Below are 12,203 nucleotides of genomic sequence, written 5' to 3' on the forward strand. Positions count from 1 at the left end.
CTGTAAGCATAACAAACTTTCTCTAGAACAGTAATAGTAGATGTGGGGCAGCCCTTAAAGATCAATCATCTGAGCTCTGGCCCGATGCCAAGTGGAACTCTACCACCGTACCATGACCATGCTGTGCCAACGAGTGTCCCCAGCTCTCGTCGGAGTTCGGCGAGTGGCGCAGCACTGGAGCTGCACGAAGACAACTGTGCGAATGGGACCAACCTCTCCAGTATGACAATCTTGGTCTCCAGCATCTACATGGGTTCAGGCTTAAAATATGCCATTCCTGATCCCTCCCAGGAGGGACATTCCCATCCGAGTGCTCGCAATTCTTGACCTTGCCCAGGAACACTTTCAGCTATTGGCAGGCCCGGTCTTGATTATCGAAGAATACTGCTTGCCCCCTGAAAGAGAACCTTCAATTTGGCTGGGTAAAAAAAGCAAGTATTATGGCTCTAATTTTTATTTTACTTGATCAAAATATTTCCGCTACGCTTGGACTGTTCTGCTATGAATGTAGGAAAGTAGGATCTTCTTTCATGGTTACCCCCACTTTTTGCTTGGTGTCAGTATATTTTTGACTAGTATGACTGGGATCCTGCTAATCGGGACCACAGTCACTGTGCTTTCTCCCTAAATTGACCATGGTAAATACTACAGTGCATCCACAATTGGCTACTGGTGTACCCTTCTAAGTCCCTAGCATATAGTACTAAGATACCCAGGGAACAGGTACCCCAGGGGTCTCCCCTGGGCTGCAGCATGTATTGTGCCACACATGGGTGACTGCACAACAAAGGGAAGAGAGTGACGGGCCAAGCAGGACTTACCTGGCTCCCCGACATGAGGGGTGAGCTAAAATAAACTGAGCAGGCATCGCGCTGCCTGGAAGCCTAGCGGCAATATATGACTGACCCTGTCATGGTGGCGCAGGGGCCTATGCAACTTTAGAAGTGACCCTGGAAGGAACAACAGGGACTTTGCAGGGCTGGATCTCCCACACACACCAGAGTGGATCCAAGTGTTTGGTTGCCTCCTTTCCTTGATGCTCCTGGGCTCCCAATGCCTGACCTTAAAATGGAGGATCCCAGGGACAAGGTCTAGGCCTACCTCTATTATGAAGCTTTGGATGGACACTGTTGACAGGGGGTTATGGAAACATGACATACACAGTAGAACTTGCATAGACTGGTGGGGACTTATTTTGCAGCAAAAGCAGGTGGCGGCGAGGGTATGAGTAGAGCAGGAGAGGAGGAGATCTAAGGGGTGAAAGAAAGGGAACTGGCATTGATACACCAGGGTTGGCACTCTATGGCTTTGATACGTTCACTAGATGCCACTTCCGGTGTTGGAATGAAGCCAGCGCCCACTGCCGGTGACATGGAAATTTGAAGTTTCCATATTCAGTCTGATGCCTAAGATGGTTCTACAGGTGAGGAATCTGCAGGTAGAAGTATCCATCAGAAGTGGACTGTGAGGGGTACGATGAAGGATCCTCCAGAGACCTTCGTTAGCGTGTGTGCTTTCTCATAACTGATTATAGCAGCACCTGAAAGCACTCAACAAAAAATACTTAGCTGTTCTGCCTGACTAATTATTATAAATCGAAACATATTCCCCCATTTTTGTTTTGCTGCCTCACCTACTTTTCGACTCTTCTCAAAATGAGAACATATGACCATTGGTAATTTCTGTGCTCTCGATCTCCTTATTTCAACAAAGATGTGTTGTGATTGCCCAAAAAACCCCAACACTGCTATGTACACTATTTCAATTAAAAGACAGTGATGCTACAATACAAAAAGCTATTTGTGAATCTATTTTGTAAGAGCTGGAAAAGCACTACTTCTGCCAAATGTGTGAGGTTCGTCAAATGTATAGATACTGATAATCACCGATTTTCAGTATTTGGAAAACACTGGAAAAAACCTACTGTAATGTAAAAAAAGAAATTAACACTGAAAACAGGAAAGTCTATTCCCAGAATATATTCTAAAGACAGAAACCAGTCTTTAATTCCAGCTCATATTCACACAGGGTCGGACTGATTGTAACTAGGAACAGCCAGTGAATGAACACTAGACTATGTCACATGTTCCAAACTAGTGTTCATGATGGAGGCAGGCTGACAGAAGGTTTTCAGGTATCATCGCCTGATGGCAGGATGAAAGAATCCTGCCTAATTCACATTCAGCAATGCCTTTGTCACATTTTCAGACCACTGTCTGAAAGTAAACAGGCATTACGATATACAAAATGTGTTTCTTCTCCTGCACGCACAAAACTTCATTAAGAATTTCTTTTTAAAGCATTATTTCAGCGATCTTTAAAGTTAGGATAAAGAAACATGTTGAATAAATACTTGCAAAGCTTTGGAAATGTCTAGGAAAAAAACAAAGTTCTTGGTGATTTCAAACACTAGACATACAGTAGAAAATCTTATAGCTGAAGCGTAATGGAGATTTTGAGTTCATTGTCTTTCCACCTCAAACGCCAGAGATTGGGGTCATAAAACAATGTGGCTCGACTACAGTATATTGATCTTTTCAATGTTGCGGAATATGTATATGCCTACACTTTTGTGCAATTGTGTAATTGACCATTCATAATTCCCAGGCAGAGGACTCGGAATATTCAACCATGTGAATCTATGTAAGTCCTTTTGCAAGACTTAAAGTCGCTGAACATAGAGCACACTTCCCCAAACTATAGTGATGGATTTGTTTGGAGGGGAAAAGGAAAACTTGTAAGGGCGTAGGAGAACAAATGAAGAGTTGAACCTTTCTAAGAGTGAGAGGTTGTTCAACCTTAAAAGCTGCAAATACTGTCCAATTATTATTTGTCAGGACTTATGTCTAGAGAAATAGTTATAAACTTCAGCACATGGATTTTGACAACAGAGATCATTCTAGACATTTATATAGAGTGAACATAGATCGTAGCAACGCATTTGTTGAAACAAGTTATACAGTCAAGACTAATAATAGCATAAAACCTAATAGTGGAGCTTACCTCACTGAGTAGCCTGACAGCCACAGAATCTATGAACTGTACCATGCTAAAATCCAGGACAATTGTGTGGAATTTTGAGGGTCCTTGCGCTTCAGATTCTGATGCTATCTTTATGTCTGAGGTTTGCCGTGATGGTGGAAACAAAACAGAATTTGTTTTAATTGATGTGGTGTCCATATCTCTGTGTCCTGCTGAGCCTGGTCCAATTATACACTCTCGTTCCAGAGGGCCTGCAGCCATATCTAGCTGTGGAATTAGAAACGCTTCATCTTCTAATGCTAATGGGCGTTGGCATGACTTGCAGTCTGTAGCTGAAGTTAGAGGTACACCTGGTGATCTTCTGAATCTTTCACCTAATAAAAACTAAAATCAGTATTGCTTAATTACTAAAAACATCTCCTCATATATTATACACGCATGTTATGCTACTTTATGAGGCACAGAGGTCACCATTAAATGTTATCTCACCAGTAAAGTTAAGCATGTTATAATAACGTTAGGCCCCCAGATATTAAACATAATTATGCAACTTGGTGCTTTCCGATTCTCAACTTAATTGGTACCCTCTCACCAAGAGTACGAACTAGAACCTGCTCCTAGGGCTGATAGCTGATTTCTTTGAAAGCCAACACCATGTACACAGGCATGCCATTCCTTTCCCACCACAAAGTGTGAATTGGAATCAGCTTCTCTTGCACTCTGTGATCTCCTAAAGCAGGGCCTTGGCTCGATGCTCCCATCCTTTTTAGTTTGTGTAGCTAAAGCCACAACATTTGGTCTTTAAGCCGTACTCAGTGAGTCACCGAGCTTTGACAGATTAATCGCAGCATCTCTTGATTTGGAAACAGTCATCTGACGCATGCCTCGTACTTTGTACTACCACTAGTATTAGTTCACTGCAGAAAAGCCACACTTGCACTCAGAGAAAAGGTGGCCCAGTCCCACAGTAGGCATTGCTTTTCATCATTAAGTGCATTCGCATTGCTTTTCATCATTAGCAAAAAAGGCATAAGGTGAGTGCAAAGGTTTAGTAAATCTTTGATGCCTTTCAACAGGTGAGGATGCATGGCACCCTACCCAAGGACTATCCCCGTGGATGGCACTGTTACAAGTGGTCAATGTCCCCCCAAGGAATGGGAAGGGGGTCACACTACAGACTTTTCCCTTGTAAAGAACAAGTTACTTACCTTCGGTAACGCTTTTTCTGGTGGATACAGTATCTGCCTGTGGATTCCTCACCTTATGAATATCTCCTGAGCCAGCATTCAGGGGAAACTTTTTCCTAGCTCTCCACGCCAACGAGGTCGTCACAATGCCATGGCTTCGCACGCGGCTCCGCATGACGTCACTGGAGCCATAAGAGGACCACGTCGGCGTGATGTCAGTTCCACCCATTTTTTCCGAGCCTCCGAGGCGAACGGGCAGACCGACCACAGAGACAATGTATACATAGTACACAGTATTCACACAAATACACACAGTGTAAAGTGAAATAGGAAATCAAAAGAAAGCGACATTTCCTATAAGCCTACACAAAGGCAAACAGAGGCAATACAAAATGACAATTTGAAACAACCATATTAACCAATACCTCTTTCAAGGTATAAAAGGGTGGACAACGGGGAGGTGGGTGGGTCAGTGAGGAATCTACAGGCAGATACTGTATCCACCAGAAAAAGCGTTACCGAAGGTAAGTAACTTGTTCTTCTGATGGATACATCTGCCTGTGGATTCCTCACCTTATGAATAGAATTGCATAGCAGTCTTTCCCCCGGAGGGGGTTGTCCACCCTTCTATATCAAAAAGTCCTGCAAGACAGAGCGCGCAAAGTGGCCGTCCCTCCTCACCTCAGAATATAAGCAGTAATGCTTCACAAAAGTGTGGAGGGAGGCCCCAGTTGCCGCCTTACAGATGTCCAACACAGGAACACCTCTGGACAAGGCAGAAGTAGATGATTTAGACCTGGTGGAATGAGCGCTGATGCCTTCAGGAGGCTCCTTACCAGCCAGAGTGTAGCAGATCTTGATGCACAAGATGATCCACCTGGATAAAGAGCGCTTGTGCACTGCCTTGCCTTTCATGCGTCCAACGTAGCCCACAAAGAGCTGATCGTCCAGTCGCACAAGTTACTACTTGTGTAACGATATATCTGTAAGAGACATTAGTTAGTGATAGATTCCTTACCTGAGAATATCCCCAGGCGTCCGTTGTCGTGGGCGCCGTGATGATGTCGTCGGAGTACTTAGACGCCGCCTCAACGTGCTGACGTCAGTTCTTAGACATAGCTTTTCCGCGCCAGAAGCGCCGAGCCATGTTAAAAAACAAACTGGTGCCATTGAAACTAGGGCCCTGAAAGGGGATGACCTTAACCCTAGGTATCGGTTCGCAGAACGGGGGAGGATGGGTGGGTGGGTAAGGAATCTATCACTAACTAATGTCTCTTACAGATATATCGTTACACAAGTAGTAACTTGTGCATCTGAAAGAGACACGTTAGTGATAGATTCCTTACCTTAGAATAGATACCCCAGCAATACCAACCCCAGTGGTGGGTCTGCGAACCAATAATCACACCAGAAAGTCCTGGAGGACGGAACGGCCAAAGAAGCCATCCATCCGGACTTGACTGTCCAGGCAATAGTGTCTTGCAAACGTTTGCAGCGAGGCCCACGTAGCCGCCTGGCAAATGTCCTGCAAGGGCACTCCTCGGCCCAGGGCAGTTGCAGTCGCCGTGGCCCGAGTGGAATGAGCCCGTAATCCAACAGGGGCTCCTTTTTAGCCAAGGAGTAACATGCCTGGATACACAAGATGATCCACCGAGAGATGGTCCGCTTGTGCACTGCCTTTCCCTTCTTAGCGCCCACGTAACCAACAAAGAGTTGGTCATCCACCCGGAACTGGCGTGTGCGATCCAGATAGTAAGAGAGCGGTGGTGGCGCTCTTCCTCTTTAGAGGGATGCGGTGGCAGAAAGAGTTAGGCAAAGTGATAGACTGCCCGATGTGGAAGGCCGTGACAACCTTGGGCAGGAAAGATGGCCTAGTTCGCAACACAACCTTGTCCGGATGGACAGAAAGGAAAGGGGGTTTAGATGAAAGACCCTGGAGCTCACTCACTCTCCTGGCAGATGTGATGGCAACCAGGAAAGCAGTCTTCAGAGTAAGAAGGCGGAGAGGGCAGTTGTGCAGTGGCTCAAAGGGAGTGCACATCAGAAATGTAAGAACAAGGTTCAAGTCCCACTGAGGCATCACAAACGGAACAGGAGGAAACGTGTGTGTGATGCCCTTCAGAAAACGATTTACAATAGGGGACTTGAACAAAGACGGTTGATTAGGCAGCCTTAGAAAGGCTGAAATGGCAGAAAGGTAGCCCTTGATAGTGCCCAGAGCAGAGCCCTGCTGGGCAAGAGAAAGAAGTAAGAGAAGAACCTCAGAAAGAGGGGCAGAAAGTGGATCCCCAGCCTTTGCTGTGCACCATGCCACAAATTTATTCCACCTGCAGGCGTATACCGATTTTGTGGAGGGACGCCTGGCTGCCAGAATGACATTACAGACTTCAGGAGGCAAGTCAAATGGCCTCAACTGTCGCCGCTCAATCTCCAAGCATGGAGGTGGAGACTGGACAGGTTCGGGTGGAGGACCGTCCCCTGCTGCTGCGACAGAAGTTCCTCCTGAAGAGGCAGACGAACCGGGGGATCGGCTGACATACTGAGTAGCTCGGGATACTAGTACCTTCGTGCCCAGTCCAGAGCCACAAGGATGACTTGGGCCCGATCGCGCCTGATCTTCTTTAGCACTCTGGGCAGAAGTGGTATAGGCGGAAAGGCGTACAACAGACCGCAACTCCACTTGCGACGAAAAGCGTCTCCGAGCGAGTGCCGCCTTGGAAATTCCAACGCGCAGACCCGATTATATTGCGCGTTCTCTTCGGTGGCGAATAGATCTAACCAAGGCTCTCCCCACTGCTGAAAGAGGCCTTGCGCCATGTCCGAGTTCAGACGCCATTCGTGATCCATCATGCACCGATGGCTGAGTTCGTCCGCCCTGGCGTTCAGAGAACCTGCAGTGTCTGCCACCTTACGAGCAATACAAAATCTATTGATCTGGGCCTCCGCACTCCCTGGGAACAGCGATCCCATACCAACTGCAATTCCCAGGGAGTGATCTACTTGATCACATGCCCATGTCAGAAAAGGTATGTGGGTATGACGAGTAGAAAGGTGCGAGTGAGGATAACAGAACACCGTAGCACAATAAGGTGTGGTAAGATGTATACTAAACTCACAACACACTTTCAAGAGGCAGGACACAGTATTGAGGACCTGAGATGGACCGTGATAGAAAAGGTCCAACTAGGAAGGTATCAAACCGATGAAGAGAGGGTGCTGCTACAACGGGAGCAGAGATGGGTGTATCCGTTGAAGAGCCACTTGGTGGGACTCAACGATGACATGGCAGGCATTAGGCAGACAATAGATATCACTTACGGAAACTAGAGTGTTATCTTTGAGTTCTGCCTTGGACTTAGATAGAGAGAGAGAGAGAGATATCCTCAGTATACCATGCATACTTGTATAATACTATAATTATAATATCGAGATTTCTTTTCCAAACTACATCGGAGGTCCCCGATCTGGGATGGTGCACCCTGAAAAGTAATATACATGAGGAAATGCTATGAGACCGGCAAGTTGCATGAATGATCATATAAATTAATATTTTTACAATAATTTTTTTACAAATCCCAGGCCTTGGATGATATAACATTACATTATATTATTATCCCCTTGAACTTATCTGCAAGATGCGATTGAATACTTTCAAGCACTAACGGGTAGATATAATGGGTAGGGTATGCCCAGAGGTCTGTTGTAAACTACACTTCCCATGCATCATATGCACGTCTTACGCGCATAGCGCTCTACGTCATGACGATGACGGTGGGGTCACGTGGGACGCCATGATTTGCAGCCGGGTTTAAATTTCTCAAATTTCTCAATGACGCCGCGCCTACCATCTGCGCAGTGTCACGGACTGCAGGCATATAGGAAAGGGCGAACCTTCGGAACAGTAAGTAGGGGAGAACGGGTTGAGTGCACGGGCATGAATTAACAGAAGAGGCCTGACGGCGGAATCAGAACGGGGGCAATCTGATACCGCGTTAGACCTCTGGTGTGCCTTGGGACGCGGGTGAGCTGTTGGTAATCTTTGCCTTCCGCATTACTATGTTGCAGGTTGTGTTCTTTGGGGACCCTCCTGCCGGACACCTGTTTGGGTTTATGGATTACATAAACTCGGTGAGTAGGAAGAGGCAAAACAAAAGAAAGAAAAAATAACATATACATGAGGATGTTGGTAGGCAACATACCTAAGAGATGTGGGTTGAGTGTTCAGGTGTGCTCCCAGACATGTGGGGGTGTGTAGAGTGGTTGGGAATGCACGTGGTGTAAGTCATATAGGAAACCTTGTCGCAATAGGCATGCAAGTGTGTGTGGTTGTTTTGCTTCATACACCCAAGGGGCACCATCCAGGATCGGGGAATGAAGCATCAGCAGGTGCATTAACACTGCTATACTAATATTCGTTCATCACATGATCATCATTTATAGGAGACTCGATATGTAGTGAGGGTTAGATAAGAGAGCGATTAAGTCAATTGGTGCTTCTCTGTTTACTCTCCTGCAGTGAATGTATTCCCGCATGACTGGGATCAGTCTCCACACATAACTCAGGAAGGGTACGGATCTAGCAGACCTGCTCTATCCTTGGGGTCCATCAACCGAATTACAGGAGGACCAAGAGTGGCGCTGATTGCGACAGTCCTGATGAAGACCAGGGTGACCCGTAGAGGCACGAATCAAGCGGTCGAAACATGTTGACTCGAGCAGTGGTAGGAGGGTAGTCTTGAGATACCTTACTATCTCTTTAAGGCATTTCCCATCCTTTTCTTATTTTTAATCCTGGTAGGGGTAGCAAGGGACGTTTAATAAAGTGATTTTTTTGGCTGGCACCCTTAACCCCTTCGGGGCTGATGACGAGCTGGGCTCGTCATGGTGCACACCGGTCATGCGCTGATGACGAGCCCAGCTCGTCATTAGCCCCACCCTCGGGGAAAGCGCTGGCGCTCCCCCCGAGGTTCTTCGATCTTTGTTTCGTGGTCGGGGATGGCAGCGGAAGAGTTCCCTCCCCATGGGAATCCCTGATGACGTCAGCGCGCACAGCGCGCGCTGACATCATCAGGGATTCCCAGGCGCTTGGGAAGCCATTTGCTTCCAGCGCGCCGAGGGAAGAGGTAGGTTTCTCGTGCTTGGGTGGGTTTGGGGCCGCAAAGAGGCATCAGGGGAGAGGAAAGAGATTTTCCTCTCCCCTGATGTCTCTTTGCAGGGCATTTCTGCCTCACGATCGCGCACAGCGTCGCGATCGTGCGGCGGAAATGCCCACCACTAGCACCAGGGATTTAAATTTAGTTTACAGGAAGCGACCCCTTGGGTAAGGGTCGCTTCCAGGTGGCCTCATATTATCTTTTTGTTTTTCTGCCTCCCCTGGGGGCAAATCGGCCCATTTTTTCGGCCGTTTCACAAATTCCCCACTAGCACCAGGGTTTTTATTCTGAAGGCAATGTGTTTATTTTGGAAGCGACCCCTTGGGTAAGGGTCGCTTCCTGGCGGCCATATTTTATGTTTTTGATTTTCTATCCCCACTGGGAGCAAATCGGCACTTTTTTGGGCCGTTTTGCCCCCAGGGGGGGCAGAAAATCCCCACTAGCACCAGGGAATTTTAATTTAGTTTTTAGGAAGCGACCCCTTGGGCAAGGGTCGCTTCCAGGTGGGCTGTGAATTTCTTTTATATTTTCTGCCCCCCCCTGGGGGCAAATTGGCCCATTTTTTAGGCCGTTTTGCCCCCGGGGGGGGGGGGGCAGAAATTCACCACTAGCACCAGGGATTTGTATTTGGGCATTGTTTATGTTTTGGAAGTGACCCCTTGGGCAAGGGTTGCCTCCTTGTGGCAAATGTTTATGGTTTAGATTTTCTGCCCCCCCTTGTGGCAAATTGGCCCGTTTTTTGGGCCGTTTTGCCTCCAGGGGGGGCAGAAAATCACCACTAGCTCCAGGGTTATTTTTTTTGCAAGGTTAGTATTGACCCCTTGTGCAATGGTCACTTCTTGGAGGGGGCTTAATTTTTTATGAATATTTTGTGCCCCCCCGGGGGCAAATAGGCCAGTTTTTGTGCCCTTTTCTGCCTCCAGGGGGGGCAGAAAATGCCACTAGGCACCAGGGATTGGTTTTTTTTGTAATGGCGGCTACCCCTTGGGTAAGGTTTTCTTCTTAGCGGGAACTTGTTTTAGGGTTTTTTTCTGCTTCACCCCCACCCCCCTGGGGGTGAATTGGCCCTTTTCTTTTCTGTTTTTTGGCCCACTAGGCCCTAGGAATTGAGTTTTGTAAATGTAATGTGTAAATGTATAGGCATTTATATAGCGCACTACTTACCCGTAGGGTCCCAAGGCGCTTCGACCGCTGCGAAACCCTTCCTGACTTCCCTGAGAGATTGTCCCTTAATGGGTATCTCCAGGGTGAGACCAGGCATCCCCGGCGGTCTGGTGGGGCCGTTAGTGAAGATGAGGCAAGCTAATGCCCAAAGTTGCCGAGTGTGATCGCTGATCAGAGTGGGCACCGAGGCGAGAGAATTATCGAGTCCGCTGACCCTGGTCCAGAAACCTGCCGCGCCGGGAATCGAACCCTGGTCCCGGGCCGTCCTCTGCTCTCGGGTCTGCCGCCTCTAACCAGTGAGCCACACTACTTCACTTCACTTCACTTAGGGTGTGGAAGTGAGCCCTTGGGCAAGGCTTGCTTCCAATGTTGGTTATATTTTTGGTAGTTTTTTACTGGCCGCCTCCCTTGGTGCTAGTTGGTCTTTTTTTGTTCTTACTGCCCCCGTGTGAGGGGGATTTGTTAGGACCAAAAAACTGACTGGCACCAAAGGGGTCACGCAGTAAAAAACTTTCAAAAAACTAACCAGTGTCTTGATGGAAACCCTCACCTAATCCCAATCGGTCTAAGCCCTATTTGATGGCCCATCTGGGCGAATGTAAATTTGGGGGGCAAATTTGTGTGTTGTTTTTTTATTTGTTATATTCTGAAATGTGATAGTAATTTTTTTTTCTTCTCTATTTTTGTCTTGTTCCAGGCTTTTGCAGTTTGGATTGTTGTAGGTTGCGGTTCTGTTACTGCTGGTTTTGCAGCTTGTGAAGTTGCATGTGCTTGGTAAGTGAATGTATTTTGTACTACTTTCCCTAGATGATTGTCTTTTTGAAAAAGGTTACTTATAGCAGTTTGTGTGGCTCTGTGTTTTTTTTCTGCATTAGTGCTTGATGTGCACTTTGTTTTCTAATGTGTAATTTTTTTTCTCTTTCTAGTGGGATATCATTTCTTTTTGCTGTGTTTCCGCAGAGTAGGTGCTGGTGAGTGTAGCTATATTTTGTAAGAGTGAATTTTTTTTGGATTGTATTGATCTTTGTGTGTAAGCCTTACGTTGTTTACTTCTTACTTTGCACAGTGTAGGTTGTTGTTCACTTGTGTGTGCAGTCTTCTTGCTTTGTAAGGATAATGGCTAGTCGCAGGATTACTGCTCAGCAGGTTCTTGGTTTGCTTTTTGAATCTTCCTCTGACCATGGTTCAGAGACTGACTCCGATTCGGACCCAGAAGTAGGGGGAGAAGATTCAGGCAGTGAGTTTTCTCTTCGCATGGAATCATTGGATGATGAATCTTCTTCTAGTGCTGATGAAGTGCCTATGGTAGAGGAGGACATTGATGTGCCAGTAGTGGGCCAAGAGGCATCTGGGCTGCCGCCTATGGCCGCAAGGTTTCCCTTTTTTTTACGTCGGCAAGAGGCATGTGGACTGCAGCCTGCACCCAAAAGGCTTCACATTGCTGTGGTGCGCCAAGAGGCATCTGGGGCTGTTCGTCTTCCTGTTGGTGTAGTGCAGCAAGAGGCATCTGGGGCTGTTCGTCTTCCTGTTGGTGTAGTGCAGCAAGAGGTATCTGGTGCTGTTAGTCTTCCTGTTGGTGTAGTGCAGCAAGAGGCATCTGGGGCTGTTAGGCTTCCCATTGGTGTAGAGCGGCAAGAGGCATCTCGGCCTGCTTGGTTTTGCCGGTGGTGTAGTGCAGCAAGAAGCATCTCAGGCTGCTAGGCTACCCATTGGTGTA

General features: G+C 47.2%; 1 protein-coding gene across 1 annotated transcript in view; it reads right to left on the reverse strand.

Annotated features, from left to right (window-relative positions):
* Positions 1–12,203, reverse strand: part of SLC26A8 (solute carrier family 26 member 8) — a 3,758,415-nt gene that overhangs the window by 837,739 nt on the left and 2,908,473 nt on the right. Inside the window, exon 13 of the mRNA XM_078644342.1 lies at positions 3,004–3,366. Within this exon, the coding sequence (XP_078500468.1) occupies positions 3,004–3,366 (363 nt within the window). The remainder of the gene's footprint in view (positions 1–3,003; positions 3,367–12,203) is intronic.

Source organism: Lissotriton helveticus, chromosome 5_1 (genome assembly GCF_964261635.1).
Source record: "Lissotriton helveticus chromosome 5_1, aLisHel1.1, whole genome shotgun sequence".
Taxonomy (NCBI): domain Eukaryota; kingdom Metazoa; phylum Chordata; class Amphibia; order Caudata; family Salamandridae; genus Lissotriton; species Lissotriton helveticus.